At 59.7% G+C, this 23,401-nt stretch overlaps 1 protein-coding gene across 3 annotated transcripts; it reads left to right on the forward strand.

Moving 5' to 3' along the window:
- CLASRP (CLK4 associating serine/arginine rich protein) lies at positions 1 to 23,394 on the forward strand. 3 transcript variants are annotated; one of them, XM_045812184.2, is made up of 21 exons: positions 1 to 63; positions 1,079 to 1,206; positions 8,460 to 8,557; positions 9,113 to 9,214; positions 9,431 to 9,510; positions 11,695 to 11,779; positions 12,954 to 13,102; positions 13,953 to 14,049; positions 15,047 to 15,125; positions 15,213 to 15,286; positions 16,591 to 16,632; positions 17,527 to 17,742; positions 17,858 to 18,148; positions 19,595 to 19,852; positions 20,148 to 20,187; positions 20,532 to 20,592; positions 20,856 to 20,914; positions 20,993 to 21,039; positions 22,586 to 22,668; positions 22,965 to 22,989; positions 23,244 to 23,394. In XM_045812184.2, the coding sequence occupies exons 2-21, from the start codon at positions 1,108 to 1,110 to the stop codon at positions 23,284 to 23,286; spliced, it is 2,028 nt and encodes a 675-aa protein (XP_045668140.1). In that variant the 5' UTR covers positions 1 to 63; positions 1,079 to 1,107; the 3' UTR covers positions 23,287 to 23,394. The 3 variants fall into 3 exon arrangements, 2 of the variants coding, with proteins under 2 accessions (XP_045668140.1, XP_045668081.1); XM_045812125.2 differs by lacking the exon at positions 1 to 63 and adding an exon at positions 127 to 348; XR_015728122.1 differs by lacking the exons at positions 22,965 to 22,989; positions 23,244 to 23,394 and having other exon boundaries at positions 20,148 to 20,191.
- The last annotated feature ends 7 nt before the right edge of the window (positions 23,395 to 23,401 follow it).

The following is a 23,401-nucleotide window of genomic DNA, read 5'->3' on the forward strand; positions in this document are numbered from 1 at the left end:
TCCCACTTCCGCTTCCGGTGCGGGCCGCGCGCGAGCGCAGCGGTGGGAGGCGGCGACGAGCCGGTGAGTGCGGGCTGCGGGCCCCGACCTTCTGGGTTTCGGGCAGGCGTCAGCCCAGCTTTGCCCTAGTCTCGGCCTCCCCTGGGTTGCTGTGAGCCTGTGCTCGGCCCCAGCGCCGAGGGCCGCTGGCCCCGCACCCTCTCCGGCCTGCTGCGCCTCAGGCCGCGCCCCTGCCCCCGCGGTGGGCCCGAACACGCCGCGTCGGACCCCGCCGCTTACCACAGGCCCCGCCCGCTTGTCAAGAACCTTAGCCCGAACCCCGAAGCCCAGACCCGGTCCTCGATCCCGGTCAGAACCCCTGGGCTCCGCCCCTGTCCGCAAGCCTTGCCCCTGAGCTCAGCCCACCCCCTCCTGTCTGCCAGCTCCGCCTCCCTCATTCTTTACTCCGTTTTTCACCGCCCCATCTCCCCCCCGCCCCCGCCATTCAGATTTCTTCTGTAGATCTCAGCCCCCTTCTGGTCTTTATTTACAGCACCCCCCCATGTTCCCCCACATCCCCCAAGCGTTGTCGTCTTACGTCCACGCCCTTCACCTGCCCTCCATCTCCACCACCCCCCCATTCTCCCACCTCCGCTGCGTACCACTGCTCTGTTCCCATAAAGTCTTTTTTTCTTCACCTGCATTCATCCCTTACCCCCACGGGTAGCCCCATTTCAGCTCTTCTCCCTCCCTTGAACTACAGCCCCACGTGCTTAGGGTCTTCCTGCAGACCTTACTTCAAACACTCATTCCTAAGATTCCAAAACCTTTCATCCTTGATTCTAGTGCCCTGAACCCAGGACACTCCTTTCCCAGGGGTGCTCATTTCAGAATCTCCTGGGGGTTTTTCAGAACGCCCAGGGAACTGGATCAGAGTTGTCAGTAATACGCTTCAGCATCTGGCACACATTTCTGCAGCCACACTTCCCTTCCCTGAAGCTGGGGTTTCCGATCGGTTCTGTCACCAGCTTGTTAGGTGACTTTGATTCTGCCCATATGGTTTTTACAGCCCATCTGACCCTCTTTTCTCATCCCCCAGGTTGAGGCCCCCAGCTTGGCCTCACCACGATGTGGCACGAGGCTCGGAAGCATGAGCGGAAGCTTCGAGGCATGATGGTTGACTACAAGAAGAGGGCAGAGCGGCGGCGGGAGTACTATGAAAAGATCGTGAGTAACTGGCCTTGATCTGGGAAGGGACCTTTCCTGGAGGTTGGGGCCCCCGTCATCCTGGTGGGGTTTGGGCTTGGAAATAGGCCAAAATAAGAGCCCAGCTTTCTTCAGGAGAATATTCATTTCTTGAGCCTCCTCGTGGGTAAAAACCAGAGGCGTTCCTTGGTTGTAGTATACTGTGTTGTTTGGTGTGGCCTCAGAGTACAGAGCAGGTGTCAGCAGGAAGGAGGAAAGTTTTTGTAACACTCAGAGCAGTCCAGATATAAGACTGAGCACCTCCTGAATGTTGTCTGTCTTCCTGCTGTATTTGCAGTGCCCGCAAAGGTCAGCTGTTCTTGAGGGTTGGCTTGGCATCCTGTGGGAGTGCCTTCAATTTTCATTTAAGTGGACTCTGACCACTTTCCTGTCCTATTTGATGCTTCAGTTGCTTTTGGAGAGAAGACCCCACCCCATCCTGTGACCTCAGAGGCCTTTGTGGTCTGACCTCTACCAGCCTCTCAGCCTCGTCCTTGGGTAGTTCCACTGACCTTTTTTCCCCATCTCTGTCACCACAGAGCATTGTGCCTGTCATGTCTCCCCTTACCTCTTTCACTCCTACTTGCTCTTGGGACCCCAGCTTGAAATGGCACTTGGGTACTGGGTTCAATTCCCCTGTTAGACGATATTGATATAGATGTTCCCATTTATTACCGCATCCCTGCTTTAGCCTCCTACCTGGTCTCCTGGCCTTCATTCCTGCCCCCTCCGATCCTCTTCAGCAGGGCTCCAGAGGTCTTTCTAAAGCACAAGACTGACCCTGTCCTTCCCTTGCTCTGAACTCCTCCATGGCTCCCTGGTGGTCTTGAGAGAAAGCCCAGGCTCCTCAACACAGCCTTTAAGCCCCTGCATGGTCTGGCCTTTTGTACCTCACTGCCCCCTGGCCCCCCCACTTAGACTCATGCCACTCTGCTTTCTGCCTCCTTCCTTTACTCAAGCCATCTGGCCTCCTCGTTATCTAGGGTGTTTTTCTCTAATGCAAAAGATGTATAAAGAGTATCAGTTTAGCTCTGAGACTTACATAGCCACGGGGCCTTTGCCTGAGCTCTTCCCATACCTGGGTGACGAATGCTAATCTGTCAGATCTCAGTCCTCAAGGAAGTCTTCCTTCATCCCCCCATACTCAGTCAGGTGTCCCCTGTAAATGCCATTACAGCTCCCTGTTCTTCCCCTTTGGAATTGAACCCACACATACCTAGCTGTGTAAGACTGGGGTAACTAGTATTCAGGTCACCTTTGCATCCTAAGCTTGGGGCCAACAAATACAGCTTGAAAGAGTAAATGAGTAGACCTACTAATAGTACCAGTTACAATTTTAATTGCTCCTTCCAGGCACCCAGCTCTGTGAGAAGAGTTCTAGATGCATGGTTTTTTTGAATCGCGAGAGTCCCCAATGAAACCGAGGCTGCTATTACTGTAGGAGAGGAATCTCTGAGAGGTCCTCACTTGCCCTCTGTCACCCAGGAAGGAACCACTGGGCTCAAGGGGAGCCCCTCTCTGGCGGTGTCGGGAAAACTGTAACATGACGGTGGGGGCAGGGCTCGGGTCAGTGCCGGTCCTCGTCGAGGCCCCAGCGTGGGCCAGGAACACAGTGCTTAGGAAGAAGTGGCTGCCGGGAGCTCTAATAAGGGCCCATGGTGTGCCAGCCCCAGTGCCCACTACTTTGGTACATTCTTTCTAGTCCTTCCAGCGGCTCTGAGAGGTGGGGATTGATCCCTGTGTTAAAGATGATGCTGATAAAAGTGGCTGGTGCTGCTGAATGTTTATGTGTTAACCGTTACGTGCTAAGTGCTTGACAGGCGTTTACGCTTCGTCACATCCTCACTGCAGCCTCGGACAGGGTCCTTATTTACGTCCGTTTTACAGATGAGCGAACTGAGGCTCGGAGAGTCACGGTCTACAGTCACATAGCAAGAGGGCACAGCTGGCACTCTAAGCCAGACTGTCTGAGCCTAAACCTCTCCTAGCACTTCACCTGGGCTTTGTGCTGCAGAAATAGAAGTTCTGAAAGGTGCAGCGACATGTCCAAAGTGACACAGCCTGGAGGCAAAATACTAAGATGGTTAGGTGCTCAGAGTTTGAGTCCTAAGGCTCTGGGTTCACATTCTAGTACTGCCGCTTAGGTACAGTGTGACCTTGGGTGAGTGACTGTCTCCCTGACCTAGTTTCCTTTTTTGCATGTGAAATGATGTATCATGTCAGTCAGGTTTGGCTGTGGAGATAGAAGTTTCTTTCTCTTTCCCCTGAAAGCCCCAAAATCACCTGCTCTGCTCAGGGACCATTTTGTTGTTGAGCTGAACACGGATTCTCTTACCAGTGTCGTCTGAAGGTCTAAGAGGGCTGGTCAGACTCTGGCCATCGTGTCTGCACTCCGTTCAGCAGGGAAGAAGAGGGAGGGAAACGAGACAAAATCACTCTTGCCAGTTTTTAAGAAAGTTTCTAGATGTTTGCACCCAGCACTTCCACTCGTCCCACTGGCCAGAAAGTAGTCGCAGGGTCACATCCAGGTGCAAAGAGCCTGAGAGGCATAGGCTTCCTTCTGGGTGGCCTTGTGACAGACATATTAGGAGCCTGTGACCTTTGAGGGAGGGGGTTAGATCTTGGTTGCCAGCTAGTGGCCTGCGCAAATGGTGGGGGGGCGAGCACGTCCCTCCCAGGGCTGTTGTTGAGATGGGGCACATCGACCTCAGCGTAGGCCTGCCCCGGGGCGACTTGCTCGGTGAGTCCTGGCTCTCGTTGTTACTGATGTTCTTCTTACCAGGGGAGCTGGAGTAGGCGTGGTGTAGGGGAAAGAAAGCTGCAGTTGGGGCCCTCTGAGAGGCCTGGGACTCCAGGCTCTCGTTCTTGTTGGCAGGGGAGCTTCCCCAGCTTTATTTTCCCCCTCGGGACAGTGGTGATCGTCGGCCCCTCTCACTGGGTGACAGGGAAAAACGGCAAGAACAAGAACAGTGTCTGTGGGGCGCTTTGTGGTGTGGGCCTGTACAAGCCACCATTGTCCCCATGCGGGAACGTGATCTGCATGCAGAGCGGAGCTGTCAAGCTGTGGGCCTAGGCTGATGGCTGCTCTGGGGGGGGGGGGGGATGGGGCGGCTTACCCGGGTCTCATCTTATTCTTGGGCGAGAGGTTGCTGTGGGGCGAGTGTTGGAGAAGCTGCTAGTTCACCGCAGGCTGAATGGGTGTGTCCACGCAAGGCTGGTTTCCCTGCTCCTACGTCCTTGGTGCCTGCTGTCTCCCCCTAGCTAACCCTGGTTCTGTCATTGCCCTTGTCCTTGTCCGCTTTCTTCTTTAATCAGTGGTTTGGATAAAGAAACAGAATTCCCTGTTGATAAGAAAATGGGAAATAAGCAGTTCTCAGTTCAAGCCTCTCCTCCTCGAGAAAACCCCAGGCTGACCCACCCCCTCTTCACCCCCACCACTGCCCACGCTGAGTCAGGCATTCCCCTGGGCTCTCCCATCCCAGCTGCTCACTCTGGGTCGTCCCTATGTGGGACGGGTCTGTCCCCAGCGCTGGCCTGTGAACCGCGAGGGTAGGGCTGGGGCTGTGTCTGTCACTGCCGTGGCAGTGGAGCCGAGCACGTAGCCGGTGCCTGGTTATCAGTTGAATGAACGAATGAAAGAGTCCGTGAACTCCTCTGACTCCATCTGATCCTGGAGGCAGAATAGTCCAGTGCTTAAAATTGGACTTTGGATCTCACAGAGGTATCTGTACACCCCACGTTCCTTGCATTGTTACTCACAATAGCCAAGATGGGGAAACAGCTTAACTTCCATCGACTGATGAAGGGATAAAGAAAGTGTGGTATGTCCATACAGTGGTATATTGTCCAGCCTCCGGAAAAGGTATCCTGTCACCTGCTGCCAGGTGGAGGAATTACGTGAAGACGTTAGGCCTCGCGAAATCAGCCAGTCACCAAAAAAAAAAAAAAAAAGAAAAGATGCAAAATTCCATGTATACGAGGTATCTAAAATAGTCAGGTGCTTAGAAACAGGAAATAGAAAGGTGGTTGCCAGGGGGGAGGAGAAAAGGGGAGTCATCCGCTGGCTCTGGAGTTTCAGTTTTGCAAGGTGAAGAAGGTCTAGAGCTCCGGCGCACTGCGAGGTGCGTGTGACTTAACGCGGCTTACTGTACGCTTAAAAGTGGCGAACGTGGGGGCGCCTGAGGGGCTCGGTCGGTTGAGCATCTGCATTCGGCTCAGGTCAGGATCCCTGGGTCCTGGGATGGAGCCCTGCACGGGGCTCCCTGCTTGGCGGGGTGTCTGCTTCTCCCTCTGCCCCTACCCCCGCTCGTGCTCTATCAAATAATTAAATAAAATCTTAAAAAAAAAAAAGTGGCTAACATAGTAGATTTTCTATCATATGGCTTTCACCCGAGTAAAACAAAATTTACTTTTGAAAAAAAAAAAGTAGATTCGGGGGTCAGCCCCATTTGGGTTCAGCTGTTAGTTCTGTGTGTTACTGGCATGATTTCAAGCCAATGGACCACACCCCTGTTTCCTCGTGGGGAATACTACTAACCTTTGTCCCATGGTTGAGAAGTTTGAGAAGATACACATAAAATAGTTCAGGGCCTGACTTTTAGGACAGTTCATTGGCTTTTCCAGAATCTCCCAGCAGAGCCAGGCCCTGGACTTAGATTTTTACTCCCGGCATGATGCTTTTTCCTTCCTGCGGTTGCTGGCACCAGCCGGTGGCTTCCCTGTGCCAGTCGGCGTCTGTATTGCACGTGGCGTCCCACGATGGCTGTGGGACCTGGGCATTGGGCCCCGGGCAGCCTGGGCGTGAGGGGGTCTTGGCCCGGGGCTGTCACGGGGCTGAGACGAGGCGTTGAGGGAAGGAAGTGAGGTGCGGGACAAGCAGTTGGATTCCCGCAGCATCACCCCTACGGGACCCTGTGGTCTTGGGCGGATCCTGCCTCGGCTGAGTGGGAGCAGCCTGGCGTGGGGCGAGCACGGGCTGGACAGTAGCCTGGCATTAGCCATGGGCGTCGGCGAGTGTCCTCCTCGGCTCTTGGTGCACTTCAGGCAAATGCAGGGTTTGGGGAACTTGATGCTGGCGGGTTTTGGGGGCTCAGTCTCCTTGTCTGTCAGGACTCATTCTCTCTTCCCTTCAGTCGGTGTTCCTCGGCGCCTGCTGTGGGGCGGGTCTGCTCCGGGCACTGGGGAGACGGTGGTGAACAAAGCAGCGATCCCTGCCTCGTGGAAGTTACGCTCTAGTGTGGGAGACGACCGGTAAATGAACGTACAGTGTGAAACTGGGTGGTGGCAGGAAGAGGACAGGTGGAGTTAAGGAGATGGAGAGTGAGTATGGGCTTGTGCAGGGAACTGCTTAGAGTTGATGGGGAAGGCTTCTAGAAAGAGATCTGAGATAAGCGAGGGGGCAGCCACCTGCCAGAGCTTTGCAGGCCGAGGGAAGAGCGAGGTCCCGAGTGGAGCATGAGTGGAGTGGTCGCGGACTGCCGTGGTGGCTGGCGTGCCTGGAGCAGAGCTGGGGGAGGGAAGTCAGAGAGGGATGTGGCCTAATAGGTTTTAGCAGAACCCCCCAGGCCCTGTGTGAGAGATGGGGTGCGGAGGGCAGGCTGGCAGCAGGGAGCCCGAGAGGAGGCTGCCAAGCGGTCTGGGCGAGAGGACAGGCTGGCTGGACCAGGGGTGGCCACGAGGGGTTGGACCCTGGGGAGGTGTTGCTGGGAGCTCGACCAGCATTCAGTGCGTGGCGGCAGTTAGCCCTTCTCGTGGCTCTTGTGGGTTCCTCTGATGTGGCACGCAGCAGGAGCCCAGCCAGGCCCTGGCACTCGGGAAGCTCCGCGGTTGGAGCGCTGCTGCTAGATTTTATGCTTTCCAGACGCAGCCGGAATCGAGACGTCCACATAAGGTCTCGTCAGGCTGGGGGAGCACTGACTCAGGAGACGTTCTCTTCTGTGTTGGTGCCTTCTTAGCCGCTGTGTTGAGATACAGGTCACATACCAGTACGATTCCGTGGTCTTCGGAATGTTCACAGGGTGGTGCATCCGTCACCACAGCCGAATTTTAGAAAATTTTCATGACCCCAAAAAGAACCCCATACACATTAGCAGTCAGGCCCCCCAACTTTCCAGCCCTGGGTAGCCACTCGTCTACTTTCTGTCTGTGGATTCGCCTATTCTGGATGTTTCACATAAATGGAATCATACAACATGTGGCTTTTGTGACCGACTTCTTTCACCGGGCATCCTTTTCTCAAGGTTCGTCCACGTTGTAGCACGTGTCAGTTCTTCATTCCTTGTTACTGGCAAGGTTCCATGGTCTAAATACACCACGTTTGGGGCACCTGGGTGGTGCAGTCATTACGCGTCTGCCTTCGGCTCAGGGCGTGATCCCCGCATTCTGGGATCGAGCCCCACGTCAGGCTCCTCTGCTGGGAGCCCGCTTCTTCCTCTCCCACTCCCCCTGCTTGTGTTCCCTTCTCTCGCTGGCTGTCTCTATCTCTGTCAAATAAATAAAAATCTTTAAAAAAAATAAAAATAAAAAAATAAAAATAAATACACCACATTTTGTTTATCGGCCATCCATTTATGGCCACGTGATTGTTTCCATCTTTTGGTCATTGTGAGTCATACTGCTGGAACATGGGTGTACAAGCATTTGAGTATCTGTTTTAGGTTCTGGCGGGTATATCCCTGGGAGTGGGATTGCTGAGACTTATGGTCGTTCTTTGTTTAACTTTTGAAGAACTCAGTTTATGCACATTCTTGTCAGCTTTGTCAACGTCTGTCATTTTCGTTTTCGCTGTCCTAGTGAGTATGAAGTGACGTCTCGTGGTTCTCGTTGGCTTTTCTCTGCTGAGCAGTGACACTGACCATCTTTGCCTGTGTTCGTGTGGTCCTGTTGTCTTAGAGGCCGGTCTAGGCCAGATGCTCACACCTGGCTCCGAATGAGTGACCTGGGGTAGGGGGGAGGTAAAGAGTTGGGGGATCGTATTTCCGAGGCAGAAGGTCTTGGTACTGGCTGTACAGAAGGTTGGGGCAGAGCTTAGAGCCTTTCTCCACCATCTCAGGGTCCCCTGTCCCTAGAGGTGAGGTGGCCCCCGTAAGTGCTGCCACCCCTGTGCGGGTTAGTTCACCTCTGAGTCATGGCCCACTTGACATCAGAGGTGAGCTCGCTGTTGAGCTGGGTTGTGTGGGGGTGGCAGGGTCTGGAGCTCAGCGCAGTGGTGACCTCCACCCTGTCTCTCCCTACAGAAGAAGGACCCAGCGCAGTTCCTGCAGGTGCACGGCCGAGCGTGCAAGGTGCACCTGGATTCTGCAGTCGCCCTGGCTGCCGAGAGCCCTGTTAACATGTAAGACTGAGAAGAAGGGCTGGGTGGTGTCTGTGTCTGAGGACTGGAGGTCAGGAGGGACCTGGGGTGTGGAGAGACCTGTGGGGACTCAGGCAAGGAAGGCTTGACCTACATGAGTAGTGGACAGTCACCGGCCGAGGAGAGCTGGCAGGCAGGGGTTGGGACGGAGGCCCCAGGGTACAGGGGTGCTTGGGGGACTTCGAGGGGACTGGGTGGGGCCAGGACCACAGGCCCAGATGTAATGGCAAGTATGTTGTCATAGGGGATGTTTCGAAGTGCCCAGGGCTTAGCAAGTGGTCCCTAGGACCTGGCTCGAGTTTCCCACTCTTGCTTGGTTCTGAGAAATAGGGCCCCAGTTTCCTAGGGTCCTATTCAGGCCAGGAGCCTGAGTGTGGATTCAGGGGAATTAGTGACATAAGAGACTACGAAGTGAGGGGTCAGGGTGGGGCCCATGGCCTGGAAAATCACGGAGCTGAGGGTCAGACTCCCAAGCTTGAAGTGACAGGGAACGGGCATGGGCACTGGGGACCCTCAACTCCTTGCTCCCCATTTCAGGATGCCCTGGCAGGGGGACACCAACAACATGATTGACCGCTTCGATGTCCGTGCCCACCTTGACCACATCCCCGACTACACCCCCCCGCTGCTCACCACCATGTAAGCCGCCCCCCTGAGGCCTGCCAGGCAGGGAGCCTGAGCCCTGCTGCCTCCCCTTTCCCAAACCGTTGCCTGCCTGTCCCCTGCCTGGGAAGGAGGAGGTGTGCCAACGGGGAACCTCCCTGCCTGAGCTAGGCTCCTCCTCCCCCACTCCTGCTGGCTTGGGGTGGGGCCTCCCCTCTCCCTGTGATCTCAAGATCTTGACCTTCCCCAAAGCTCCCCAGAACAGGAGTCAGACGAGCGGAAATGCAACTACGAGCGCTACCGAGGCCTGGTGCAGAACGACTTTGCCGGCAGTGAGTGAGCTGGGGCGTGGCGAGCCGGTGGGGCGGCCGTGGACACGGGGAGACCACCTTTATTTACCCCAGGGCTTTCTCCAACGGGACTTGGGGCTTGCTCCCCGCTCTTTCCTCTCGGGCCTCCGTCTCCGGACCCAGTACAGGCCATGTGCGCTGAGCAAGATGGTTCTGCCGAGGTCACTTCCACATCCCACACCGTCTGCCTCTCTGGCCTTTGTCCTGAAAAATTGGGGAAAATAGCAAGAACACATCGTCTACCTTTGTTTCCCCCAGCCCGTTTGGGTCGGAGTGTCACTTTTGAAGAGGAACTTTCTTTTAGAAGTTGTTTAGGAATACTTAGCGTTTGACAATCTGCCAGGCGTTTGAATATGTCGGTATCGTTCTCTGAGCCGTCAGCATGCTGCCTCACAGATGAGAAAACGGAGGCTCCCAGGTTCCCCCACCCTGGGCTTGCCTGGGGAGGTTCGGACCTGACAGACTGGGACCTTTGTGTCGGTTTTATATCTCGTTGCATCTGCACAGCCGTCTAGCGGTTGTGCCCATTTTATGGGCGAGGATGTTGAGGCTCAGGAATTGGTGGGAACAAGGGGTTCGAGGAGCTGGGATTCTCACCCCACCCTTCACCGTTGCCTCCTGACGGACAGCTCCAAGCTTTGGCTCATCTGAGGACTGAGATTTCCCCTCCCAGGGTTTCCCTGTTGAGTTAAAGGGAAGACGGACCACACGAGGCCCTTAGGCTGGCGGGTCTCGGTCTCCACCCAGGGAAGGGTGGTCCTGATGGTTGCAGTCCCCCAGGGTAGTTGTAGGGGCCTGGCGAGGGGCGCGTGAATTCCTGCCACCGAGTCTGGCACAGTCAGCCCCTCCTGTGGGTTTGCTGCTCCCTTGTTTCTTTGTTTCTAAGGCGGACGTCTCAACTGCTCTAAAACCAAAGATTGCCGAAATTCGAGCAGCCAGCGAGGTGTTAAAATCGGGGCAATTTATCATCTTTGGTACTGTTGCTCTTTGCCTTCACCCAAGGCCACAGGGGTTCTTGGTGTCGGAGCCAGGGTTTGCCTTAGTTCGGTCTGACTCTGCGCTGGTTCGTTGCCACCGTTCTTAGCCCCTGTGGTGTGGCAGGCGCGCCTCTGGCTCAGGGGTCTCGTGGGGGAGAGGGGAGCAGCCACACAGTCACCAAAGTGGGTGGCAATTGGCAGACTGAGGGGGCGTTCTGACAGACGGTGGGCTGCTCTCGGAGGTGCTTGACGGAGGTGGGGTCGGTTAGAAGCGGAGAGGAGCTCTGGTGAGGAGAGGGAGGCTGCAGAAGAGGCCTGTGGGAGGATGGGTGCAGGCAGCCTGTGGGGCTGGAGCAGAGAGAGCGAGGCAGCTCGGGTGAGACAGGACGGCCGGGCCCTCTCCTCCCGGGCTTTGTCTGCCACGGGCCGGAGCTGGGGAGAGAGGGGGGCTGCAGGGACAAGGGACGGGGCTCCTCGCCCAGCCCACCCACCTGACTTCACAGAGAAAAGCTGAGACCCGCAGGGGGAAGGGCACTTGCCCAGGGCCCCACAGCCAGTCAGGGCCCTATGTTTCACTGCAGGGAAGGTGAGGAAAAGCTCAGATACGGTGCCGAGCTCCCCAAGTTGGGTGTTGTGGGTGAACGAGAGCCAGGATGGCTCCCAACACGTGTAGTTTAAACAGCCGCAGAGAGGGGCGCCTGGGTAGCGCAGTTGTTAAGCGTCTGCCTTCGGCTCAGGGCGTGATCCCGGCGTTCTGGGATCGAGTCCCACATCAGGCTCCTCTGCTGGGAGCCTGCTTCTTCCTCTCCCACTCCCCTGCTGTGTTCCCTCTCTCGCTGGCTGTCTCTATCTCTGTCAAATAAATAAATAAAATCTTTAAAAAAAAAAAGAATAAAATAAACAGCCGCAGAGAGGCCTGCGGTGGAGTGGCCCGCGGAGTCCTGGTGACATCCAACGCTCTGAAAGGTCCAACCAGAGGCTTCCCTTGCAGGGATAATAGTAGCATGGCCCCCGTGCCAAGTGCTCGCTTTGCCAGAAAAGGAAATGAGGCAGAGAGAACTTAGCACCATGACCGAGGCGGTCCTCCCCACACAGCCGGTGACTCTGCCCCAGCTGAGCTTGGGTTGCACCCGACCCCACTGCATTCTTGTGTCCCCCCCCAACCCTCCTGCCTCTCACCTTGCCACAGTCTCAGAGGAGCAGTGTCTGTACCAGATCTACATTGACGAGCTGTACGGAGGCCTCCAGAGACCCAGTGAGGACGAGAAGAAGAAGTGAGTTGGGGTCTGGGGGCACGGCGGCTTTGGGGGAGGCGGGAGGACTGTGAACCTCGCCAGGGCACGGCCTTATTTGCCTCGGTTTCCCCACAATCGGGGCCAGTGTGTGGCACACAGTAGGTGCTTCCTTAATAAACCCTTGGGGGAGGAGGTGGTGGCCGAGGGAAAGGATTTGCTGGAAACCTCTGCATGGCGCGTCTAGCTTGGGGCGTGGTGGGCGGTGCAGGGGGTCGGCCCCGGCCCTGTGCTGACCCAGGCCTGGCGTTGCATCCTGCATGTGAGGACGCCCTCGCTGAGTGTTGGTGTGCCTCCCTGCCACGCGGGCTCGGAGGAGCCCTCTTCCTGCTGTGGTTGGAGATTGGGGATCGTGCTCAGCCCCCGTCCCTCTCGAGAGGGGCTTCTTGGGGCTGTGTCCCTCGAGGAGCAGCGGTGGGGGGAGGCAGGGCCTTACGTGGACCCGCCTCTGGCTCAGGGAGGTCCCCCACGGGCAGCTCCCTTCTCTCTTCGTTCCCTCTGCCGGGCTGGCCCTGTCCTCCTCCACGGCGGCCCTCAGCCCCCTTGTCCGCAGCAGTCCTGCGGCCTCACTCCTTCTTCCTGCGGCTGAGCCTTTTCCTCTGGGATCCTAAGCACTCGCTGCTCTCCATCTGGAGTTTCCACGGATGCCGTGGAAGCTCCTTGACGACTGATCCCTACCCAGGAGCCCACTTTCAGCACGAGGGGGCACTCAAGGGACGTCTGGGCATGTTGACTAAATTAATTTAGCAACACACGTGCATGAGGCCCCTCCTCTGTTCTGGCCAAAGCTGGGCCACATTGTTACCCAAGATAAGTCTGGGTCCTGCCCTCTTGAGCTTAGTCTGCTTGGAGGAGACAGATCTGTCCCCCGACAGTCATGACCCCATGTGGGTGAGGCTGAGAAGCTCAGGATGGTGCTTGACCCTGCCGGGGGACAACTTCCTGGGGACATTGAGCTGGAGCTTGGGGGAAGAGGGGGGTTGCTGGTGGGAGGCAGGTGCGGAAGGTTCTAGGCTGAGGGAGAGCACATGTGAGGAGCCGGAGGCAAGGGCGCCCTCCAGAGGCGGGAGCTTGGGGAATCCGTGTGCTCTCGAGGCTTGGCTCTGGGCTCTGTCCTGCCTGTGGCCCTCCTGGCTCATGGGCTCCCCCATCCCAGGCTGGCAGAGAAGAAGGCTTCCATTGGCTACACCTATGAGGACAGCACCGTGGCCGAGGTAGAGAAGGTGGCAGAAAAGCCAGAGGAGGAGGAGTCACCAGCCGAGGAGGAGAGCAACTCGGACGAAGATGAGGTCATCCCCGACATCGGTGGGGTCCCCTCTCTGCCCTCCCCCACCCCGCAGTCCCTGGGCATCGTTTTCGTGTCTCGTTCCTCACCCTCTGTGGGGCGCCCCACACTTAAGAGCCCCGTCTCTCCTGCCCCTGCTCTGGGGCACTCCAGCCTCCGCCGTCTTCCCCGTCTCACTCATGTGCTCCTCTGTGCCGGCCTTCCTCTCTGTATCGCTCCTCTCATTTCTGGGACGCTGCTTTTATGCTGTTGTCCCCACCTAGGTTCTGTGTCTGTTCTCTTCTGCTTGGGTCAGTCTCTCTGTCTCCCTCTTTTTCTGTCTCCTCTGGAGAACAAGTGTTCATTCAGTTCCAGAGCCGCCCCCCCCCCACTATTCACCCCGTACCCAAATACCCACGGCTCCAGCCATCCACCTGTCTCCCTGTCCTCTTCTCAGATAGCTGCTGCTTATCACGCATCCGGAAGGCATCCTTCCCCCCGCTTCCACTTACTCATACTGCATCGAGCTCCTGAACACCTGCGACCCACCCCCCCCCGCCCACCCAGATCTTCACCCACCCCCCGTCTGTCCCCATCCACACATCATACATTGCTCTGCGCACTGGTCTCCCCCGTCCATGCCGGTGCTCATTTGGGCCCTCATCCATTGCACCTCCTCCCCCCACCGCCCCTTGCCTTTGGTCGTGCTCGCCTCCGGCCAAGCCCCGTGCCAGCCTGGGGATGCCGCGATGAGCCGACTCGTTCTCTGCCTGCAGAGGCTTCCAGTCTGGTGGGCGTCCCCCCCCCGTGCCCCCATCTCCCGGGGCTCTTCCCCTTCTCCCCAGTCCTCTCACTCGGCCTTGGCCCCTGACAGCCTTTCTCTTGGTGCAGACGTGGAGGTGGACGTGGACGAACTGAACCAGGAGCAGGTGGCAGATCTCAACAAGCAGGCCACGACCTACGGCATGGCCGACGGCGACTTTGTCAGGTGAGGCCCACTGGCTGGTGCTCCTGCGCACTTGGGGCCTGGCGTCGGTCGTTACCCCCGCTGCTGACAGCCACTGCATTCCTGAGCACGAGTGTGCCCGACCCCGTGCCGGCAGCTTCACACGCGCAGCGTCCTGAGCTCCTGGGATGGGTACTGACCACCAGGCTTTACCGGTGCGAAACTGAGACTGCACCCGAGTCCGTGTGACCTGTGGCCATTGGACCCCTAAAAGCTCCCGGGGTTCCTGGGCCTGGTGGACAGCACCCCCTGGTGGAGAAGAGGCTTCATTCACCGGATCATCCCTTGGCACTTACTGATGGGGCCTCTTCCCCGGGCCATGCCCTGTGCGTCAGACCCCACGCAACAGCCCCAGCTAACAGTATCTGAATTGGGGCGATCCCGTGTGAACCCAGCAGCCTCGGCTCAGCGCCCTCGGTGACTGCCCTGGCACCCGGGCAGCTGGACTCCTTACCTGCCTGGTCCCCTGTGCCCCTACTCACACGCTCCACCCCCGTGCGGCCTCTGTGCCTCCTTTCTCCCCCCCCCCCCCGCCCCCGACTTCCGGGCCCCTGCCATGTTGGCTCTGCTGGCATCTTTGTTGCTTATTCCCCGTGGTTTCTCCTCAGCTGTCCCTTGCCCTGTGTGGCTCCCCTGACCTCCCTGTTCAAAGCTGTGGCGGCTTTACCTGTCTCTTGGCACTTCTTCCTCCGTCTACAGTGTATCTTTCTGGCCAGGTTTTCACCATTCAGCATACTACTCATCACGTTATCTTGGTCATTGTCTTCTTCCCAGGATGTAAGCCCACGAGGGCCAGGATTTTTGTTTGTTTATTTTCAATAATGAATCCCCAGTCCGTAAATTAGTATCCGCATGCAGTAAGAGCTCAGTAATAGTGCTGAACAAATGAGAGACCCCAGGATGGCGTGGGATCCCTCACTTCCTGGGACAGTTCAGCCTGTGGCCTGCCTCATCCTCTGTTGTGACCACCCCCACCCAGGATGCTCCGGAAAGACAAGGAGGAGGCGGAGGCGATCAAGCACGCTAAGGCCCTTGAGGAAGAGAAGGCCATGTACTCGGTGAGGGCTGGGCCGGGGTGGGAGGCGGGGGGACAGTGCCTCAGGGAGGGCACATCTCTCACCAGCGCGGTGCCCACCCTCCTCCAGGGCCGTCGCTCCCGGCGCCAGCGGAGGGAATTCCGGGAGAAGCGACTGAGGGGCCGGAAGATCAGTCCACCCAGGTAGGCTGGGCTCGCCCCTGTGCCCCTGCCCTGACAGCCTCACTCAGGGCTCTGGGGGAGGGGCTGGGGCTCACGGAGACTGTTGGGGGCCAGGCTTGGGCTTGTGAACAGAGTCCTAGTAGGGCAGGAAACAGGGAAGGTTTAGGGTGGGAATGGCCTTGTGGACACCCTGCCCTGCCAGCCACTCCCCTCACCCTCTGGACTTGGACTCTTGCCAGGTGTCACAGGCACCGGTGGGGAGGTGGTGTGGGGTAGCGGAAGGGTTGAGGGCAGAGTCAAGGGGAACAGTTCTGTCCCTGAACCTCTTCCTGGTTCTCCTGGGCTGTGTCCTTGTCAGATTTGGGGCAAGTGACTTCCCTCGAGTTTCAGTTTCTTCCTTTGGAAAAGCGGCGCTGTCACCTCCCAGGATTGGGGGTGCACCAATGCCCACTTGGAGGTGTGGGGCAGGTTGGCAGGAGGCAGTCTGCTGTGGCGCAGAGAGTCTGCCTAGGGCGAGTGGCCTCCAGACAAGCCTGCCGCTGCCTCTTAGGCCTGGAGGCCCAGTGCAGACCCATGCCTCTTTTTGCTATACCGCCTCTGGACAAGGAGAGTGCCTGAGGGGAGCTGTGGGGCTTACGCAGCCTGCTGGGGACTCAGGGCTCGGTGAGGGGTCCGGAGAAGCCGTGCTGATTCTGGCCGTCCTCCTCCTGCCCGTAAGGGTGCAGTCAGTGTAGTGCATAAAGATGTGGGCTCGGGGCCCCAGGGCCTGGCTTGGGAGCCCAGCTCTTCCATTTCTGAGCTGTGTGACGCTGGGCAAGTGACTCTACTGCTCTGGGCCTCGGTGTCCTGAGCTCTGAGCTGTGAATGACCCCAGCAGCCGTGTGAGTGGTCCTGAAGAGCAGCTGCGTTCATGGAAGTAAAGCGCTCCGTGCCCGGCCCGTAGCGAGCATCTAAGACACCGTGGCGTTTCTAGTTTTACCATCGTCCTCGTTAACGAGCCGGGACCCAGATGGCAGAAGCAGGGACTTGGAGTGGCAGGAGGGATGCTTCCATCTGGGGTCTGGAGCCCAAGCAGGACTCAGGCTGCTGGAGTCCCTGTGGTTCAGGGTCAGGAGGGGCCCAGGACATTGTTTGCGGGGTGTGGTGGAGGTTCAGGCTTCGGGCAGATCGGAGGTGGGGTGGGCAGAGGGATCAAGGCAGGGCCTAAAACCTGGCCACAGTGCCTGGTCCCTGAGTTTGTGTGCCTTGGGGGAGGAGTGGGCCCAATTCCATGCCCGCTCAGATCCCAAGCCCCTACTTGTCTTACCCCGCTTTTCTCTCCGTAGCTATGCCCGCCGAGACAGCCCCACATACGACCCCTATAAGCGGTGAGTTCCCAGGCCCTGAGGAAGGGCAGCCAGCAAACCTGATAGAGGAGGGAGCAGGGCTGGGAGGAGGAGCGGGAGGCTGGGGGGTCGGTTCTTAGCACCTGGTGTCATCTGTGGGTCTGAGTCATTTTTCTGGTTTCCAGGATGTTACTCTGCTTTCCTGGTCTTTTTTTTCTTTAAATGTGAACCTTCTTTAATTTTCTGATTTAAATACAACGTAGTTGTGTGTTAAAACTGACCAAGCGTGGCAGAAAGGCCTGACAACAGGAATCAGAAGTCTCTCTGATCTCAGGCCCCAGAAATAAGCAGTAAGGGATATTACACAGGAGGGCCCGGCCTTGCACGCGCGTGTCTCCAGGATGTGGGAGTGATGGGGCAGGGGCCTTGAGGGGGGACAGACATCAGCCTGACCCCGGTCCGCTCTTCAGAACGCAGTGGGAGGGGCCTGCCTCTCTGGGCTCTTGGGGGGATAGGAGAGATGAGGCAGGTACCTTTAGGTACAAGGCCAGGCACGGGGACACACTCAGACCAGGGAAACGGGTACTTTTCTAACAACGGGATCGTACCACACTTAACGTTATAGAACTTGCCAGGCGGGCGTTTGTGTTGAGGAGAACTTCCCAAGTTAAGTCTGTAGATCTTTTCATCCCTTTTTAGTCGTGACGTGAAGTCAGTACAGCTTGCTGTCGCTCGCTCGCTCCCTCGGCCAAGGCTCCGAGGCCGAGTCAAACCCCTGCAGAGTGGGGTTCCTTTCTGCCCTTTGGCTCCGTTCGTCTGAGCCGGGTGTCACGCGGTGCTCGGTGCCACACTGTGCCCGTTCCTGGGTGCTGCGCGTGGTTAGCCAGCGGGCTCCCGGGGAGCCTGTCCGCTGAGTCCCTCTTGCCCGCCCCGCAGGTCGCCCTCAGAATCCAGCTCCGAGTCCCGCTCCCGCTCCCGCTCCCCGAGCCCAGGCCGCGAGGAGAAGATCACGTTCATAACCAGTTTTGGGGGCAGCGACGAGGAGGCAGCTGCGGCCGCAGCGGCAGCAGCCGCGTCAGGGGCCACCACAGGGAAGCCCCCCGCACCCCCCCAGCCCGGCGGCCCCGCACCGGGACGTAATGCCAGCGCCCGGTCGGTAACGCTCACGCCGCCCGCCCTACGCCCCGGCCGCTATGGGGGGGACGCGGGGCGGTGGGGCGCCTGGGGCCAGGCCCGTGCTGACCGGCCCTCCGTGCCCCGCCTGCAGCCGCCGCTCCTCCTCCTCCTCCTCCTCCTCCTCTTCCGCCTCGAGGACCTCCAGCTCCCGCTCCAGCTCCCGCTCCAGCTCCCGCTCCCGCCGCGGCGGGGGCTACTACCGTTCTGGCCGCCACGCGCGCTCCCGCTCCCGCTCCTGGTCCCGCTCGCGCTCCCGCTCCCGGCGCTACTCGCGTTCCCGTAGCCGCGGCCGGCGGCACTCAGGCGGGGGCTCCCGAGATGGACACCGCTACTCCCGCTCGCCCGCCCGGCGGGGTGGTTACGGGCCCCGGCGCAGAAGCAGGTGTGTGGCGCTCACGCGTTGGAGGCGACGGGGCCTCGGGGCTGGGCACGTGTGATGTCAGCCAGACCCGGCTCTGAGGGAGGGGACCAGGCCGCTGCCGTTCTGTGGGGGAGCACTCGGTTGGCAGGGGAGGTGTGCCCCCTCTGCTGTCCACGTGTGGTGACCCGGGCTGGCACGCGGCCACGTTCTCAGGGGACTGAGCGGGTGCTGGGGGGGGTTCCCGGCGGGGGTGTAGAGAGGTGTGTGGTTTGCAGTGGGGACCTGGCTGGCCTCAAGGGCTGGGGTGCTCTGCGGGGAGAGGGGTGCTGCAGATGGGGTAGGAAACGAGGCATCTGAGGAGCGGGGCGCCCTTTTAGGCTCTTGCTTGGCGGGATCAGGGCTGCCTCAGCGGGTGAGCCTGGCTGCAAATCCTGGCCCTGCTCGGAAACTTCTGGGGCTTCGGATTTTTCATCTGTAAAATAAGGGTAGTGTCCCGTTTGTGGAGTTGTTGTGAAGGTGTGAGCAGAGACGCATGTGAATGCTGGGTACAGGGCCTAGCGTTGGGCGAGTGCTGCCGTCACCGACATTGTCGCTTGTATTTTGGCACGCGTCTCAGCGTCAGCTTCCTGTAGGGGCTGGCAGGTAAAATAAAGGGGCCAGGTGGACCCGGAGGGACTGGTGCACACGTGTCCCGTCCAGTTGGGTCGTCAGCTGTGCAGTAGCAGGCCCGGCATTGCCCCATCTTCTGCTTTCTCAAGAGAAGTTGAGAATCTGGATTTTTAAAGGGTAGTTCGTTTTCCCAACATTGCCCACAAATTTGAGCTTTTTAAAAGACTTGGCCGACCCCAGCAGAATCCGTGTGTGGCCTAGACTTGGCTTCCAGGTCGTTCCCTGTAGCCTGACCCAGGGCGACCACAGGAGAAAGGCTGGGGAGGAAGGGGGCCTGGCCACATCTCGAATGTCAGCCTGAGGGGGCACCCTTGCTGAGGAGCCCCCAGGGTCCGCAGCGGAGAAGGGGTGGGGCCACGTGTCCCCAGAAGAGGTCTTGTGGGTCCGTGCTGTAGATTGGTGGGGAGAGTGGGCGAGGGGGTGGGTGGTCCCCACTGGACCCCAGCAAGGTGAGGAGGTGGTGAGGGTGTGGGTGAGGTCACAGCCCCTGGGTGCCCAGAGCCGGGCACTGTGTGTAAAGGGGGGTGATGGCCAGCCAGGCCCCCTCCCCAGAAGTCACCTCCCAGGGGAGCAGGTTAGTGTGTGTCAGGAGTGAGAAGCGAGGAGCCGTTTCAGGGCGGTTGTACCTGGACGGTGGTCTCCGTGTAGACACGGAGCGAGGCCGGGAGCAGCCGAGGTCAAGCAGCGGGAGAGGAGCGGGTGGTCACGCCCCGACCTCTCGTAGGGCCTTGCGGGAGGGCTGTGCGCAGGGGGTGCCTGGCTCCTCACGGCCCCCCTCCTGCCCCGCCGTGCCCCCAGGAGCCGCTCCCGCTCCGGGGAGCGGTACAGGCGGGGCGGCCGGGGCCCCCGGCATCACAGCAGTAGCCGCAGCCGCAGCAGCTGGTCCCTCAGCCCGTCCCGCAGCCGCAGCCTGAGCCGCAGCCGCAGCCCCAGCCCGTCCCGCAGCCGCAGCCAGAGCCGCAGCCGCAGCCGCAGCCAGAGCCACTCGCCATCGCCCCCGAGGGAGAAGCTGACCAGGCCGGCGGCATCCCCTGCCGTGGGCGAGAAGCTGAAAAAGTGAGCGGGGGCAGGGCTGGGGGACGAGAGTGGTCCGCCTCGGGGAGGGTGGCTGAGCTCGGTCCTGCCTTGGGAGGTCTGAGGGGGACGTGGCTTTGCCCCCGGGGGGTCTGAGGAGTCACAGCCTCGCCTTGGATGAAGCTTCAGGGGACACGGCCCGGTCCTGAGGGATCAGAGAGGGGCACGGGCCCTCCCTGGGGGTGTCTGAGGCCCACGGCCTTGGCGCTGTCTGGCCTGAGGGCGGTGCTGAGGTGGCGTGGGGTCAGAAGTAGCAGCCGCCCTTTCTTCCTCCCAGGACCGAACCTGCCGCTGGTAAAGAGACAGGAGCTGCCAAAGTCAGTAAGAATTTGGAACTCGCCCGTCTAATTCCCGCCAGCAGCAGTGCCCGAGAGCTGGGCCCGGTGGGCCTGCAGGGGGGACCCGCGGGGGCCGGGAGAGCCAGCCCTGGGGTTGAAGCGGGCTGGGAATGCTCTGCCCCGTCAGGTCCGTGTCCCCGTCCCCTCCGCACTGTCCGCCGGGGCTCCAGCTGTCCCCAGGCCTCCCAGACCCTTGTGGTGGACCTTGGCAGCCGGTCCCTCCTCCCCACGTGCCCCCCGCAAGTCCCAGGCTCTTGGATGAGGTGGGTGGTGGGAGCTCCGGACACCCACCCCCTCTCCCGCCTCTTCTCCCCCTTCCCCAGCCCAAGCTGACGCCGCAGGAGAAGCTGAAGCTGAGGATGCAGAAAGCGCTGAACAGGCAGTGTACGTGCCCCCCCCGCCCCCCCAGCCCTGGTCTCTGCTGCTCTGCCTGCCAGCCTGGTCTTGGGGGGCCCTGCCCGCTCCTGGACAGACAGGCGTCTGCGAGGGGCACTTCGGGGGAGGAGTTGGTGTGCGTGCTCTTCCGCTGCCACCGTGCTAAGGGCCATGGCTGTCTGCTCGGCCTCTCTGGGGTCAGTTTCGGCATCCGGGAAGGGGGAGTGCTTTTGAGGGCCCCCCTCAGCCACCACGTCTCTCCTTTGCCACAGTCAAAGCGGATAAGAAGGCGGCCCAGGAGAAGATGATCCAGCAGGAGCATGAGCGCCAGGTAAGGGCGGGGAGCGAGCGGTGGGGCCGGGCCTGCCGGGGAGCCGGCCAGCGCGCCTCACAGCCCCGTCTGCCGCAGGAGCGGGAGGACGAGCTTCGAGCCATGGCCCGCAAGATCCGCATGAAGTAAGACCATCGCGCTGCCCGTATCTGGGCCGCGGCCCCCCGCTTCTGGGCTGCCCGCTGTTCCCCACCCCTGGCGCCTAGCCCTGCAGCCTGCGCTAGTCCTCGGGGTGGGAGGAAGCCCTCTGTCCTCGGCTTGCTCGCTCCAGCTGCTGCAGCCCCTTCCAGCTCTGCCGGCTCTGGGTGCGCGGGGCCTCTGTGCCCTCCTCCCTGGCTTCGCTCGTCGGGGCCCTCCCTGACCATCCTGTCCCGAGTAGCACCCTGATGTGCTCCATCCTCCAAGCCTGCCATGTGTTCTTCAGAGCGCTGACCCCCACCTGGCACGCACCATTCTGTTTTCTTGCTTGTTGTTGATGGTGCCTGAGAGGGCAGCTGCCGGGTTCCTGCTATACGCTCGGCCCCCAGATCAGAGGTGGCGCTCAGCAAGCCAGCCCCCTGGCGGGTTCTTCCCAGCTCGGGCAGAGGGGCTTCTCCCTGCTCCCCTTCTGTTTCTCGGCTCTTCACTACCAAGGGGACAGGCTCACGCCCTGGACCAGGCAGATGTGGAGTCCAGTCCCGGCTCTGCCTCCCTGTGACCATGGGGCCCCGGGGTAGGGGTTGGCGCTCTCAGGCCTCGCTTTGTCCCCTGCAGCCAGGACAGACCTTGGTGACCTCACTGGGTAGCTCAGGGTGCAACTGGAGGCTGAGTGCTCGGTGCTGGCAAGGAGGAGGGTCCGTCAGTGGCAGGGTCGTGTCACCGGCTGCTTGGTCGCGGGTGCTCAGACAGGCAGTTCCGTTTCCTCTGAGCCGAGACTCCTTCCTCGTCCTCTCCTGGGGACCCTGCCGCAGGGCTCCCGTGCGGTGCCTAGCCCATCAGCCGGCTGCCGGCTGGGTGGTCGGTTTCTGCTCACTGCGCACCGTTGTGTGCTGGCCGTCTGAGGGTGCGGCCTGCCTCCCTCAGGTGGGGAAGGAGAGTGCCCGGGGACTCAGCGCTGGGGTCAGTCGGCTCCGAGTTCTGATCCTGCCTCCGCTGTCTACCAACTGCGGGCCTTTTTCTGTTTGGGCCTTAATTTGCTCATCAGCTAAATGGGGTTGGAATAGTTGTCCTAGTTCACAGGCGTGTTGGGCGGATCCAGTCAGATCTGGGCCAGGCGAGTAGAAGGGCCCCAGTAAATACAGCCCTTGGGGTCGCGAGTCCCAGGCATCCTGACAAAGGCCAATGAAGCACTTAGTGTGTGAGTCCCGTGTTTTGAGACTACCCGAGTGTGACGGGAAAAGGTCGAACTCTCCAGCTCAATCCTGTATGTTTGCTCAGCAAGCCTTTCAAAGCGAGGCCGACTAAGATTCCAATCCTGGCTCTCCCCAGCCTGTATCCTTGTGAGCCAGTGCTGTCACTTCCAAGCAAGGGCAGCAGCAGCACTGGCTGGCCTGGGTTTACTCTGCCACTTGGGCTGGGCTGTTGGAAGCACCTGCCCCGGGCCGGCGGTGCAGTCCAGCCCCGCCCTTGAGGTTGGTGTTCTCGCCCTGTGCTCATGCCTGCCCCTGGGCTGCCTCCCTTTCCGCCTGGCAGGGAGCGGGAACGCAGAGAGAAGGAGCGAGAAGAATGGGAACGCCAGTACAGCCGACAGAGCCGCTCACCCTCCCCCCGTTACAGTGAGTATCCCCACGGCCTGTGGGCCCCGAACTCTAGATCTCGAAGTCAGGATGCAGGAAGCCACAGTGCGGTTTCCACCGTAGTGCTCCACACGTGCAGCGGGATTGCCGTAGTCATGGGGAACGGGGGATGTTAGAAGCAGGGCGTTAGAAGCAATGCGCGTTGCCCGGCTTTGGTGCATGCCCAGGGGACTGGCTGGAGGCACAGGTGTGGCCTCAGCTGGAGGCAGCCCCAGGAGCCCAGCCCCAGGAGCCCAGCCCCTGAGCTTGGGCTTCGTTCTCTCGTTTCTCTCCAGGTCGAGAATACAGCTCGTCCCGAAGGTAAGCCCACCAGCCCAGCTCCTGGAAGATGACCTTGTCCCTGCCCTGGTTCTTCCATCTCCACCCTGTACCCCTCCAGCTGCACAGGCTGGTCTCCACCCTGGGTAACGTCCCTCCCTGTGCAACTTGTGCCCCTCCACCCCCCCCCCCCGTCACCGATGCCCCAGTGGTCACGAGTGTGTTGGTGTACATGTGCGCACACGCGTGGCTGCTTCCACCCAGCCCTCACTGGGGGCCCCTCTCTCTCTCTCCAGGCGCTCAAGGTCCCGATCTCGAAGTCCCCATTACCGACATTAGGCAGAAGCGTGGGGGGCAGGGGGATGGGGGTGGGGTGAGGGCTCAGGCTGTGATGCTGCTGGTTTTATCTCTAATGAAATAAAATCACTCATTATTTAATTCCCTTGACCTGGCC

This window comes from Ursus americanus, chromosome 21 (genome assembly GCF_024610735.1).
Source record: "Ursus americanus isolate L20-20 chromosome 21, mUrsAme1.1.p, whole genome shotgun sequence".
Taxonomy (NCBI): domain Eukaryota; kingdom Metazoa; phylum Chordata; class Mammalia; order Carnivora; family Ursidae; genus Ursus; species Ursus americanus.

What these genes read in the sequence shown, in the direction of transcription:
- CLASRP (XM_045812184.2), top strand. Translation starts at nt 1,108, where the DNA reads ATGTGGCACGAGGCTCGGAAGCATGAGCGGAAGCTTCGAGGCATGATG. An exon ending in GCCGACGGCGACTTTGTCAG is followed by an intron (nt 14,050 to 15,046) that starts GTGAGGCCCACT and finishes ACCCCCACCCAG; the next exon opens with GATGCTCCGGAAAGACAAGG. An exon ending in GCCCGCAAGATCCGCATGAA is followed by an intron (nt 21,040 to 22,585) that starts GTAAGACCATCG and finishes TCCGCCTGGCAG; the next exon opens with GGAGCGGGAACGCAGAGAGA.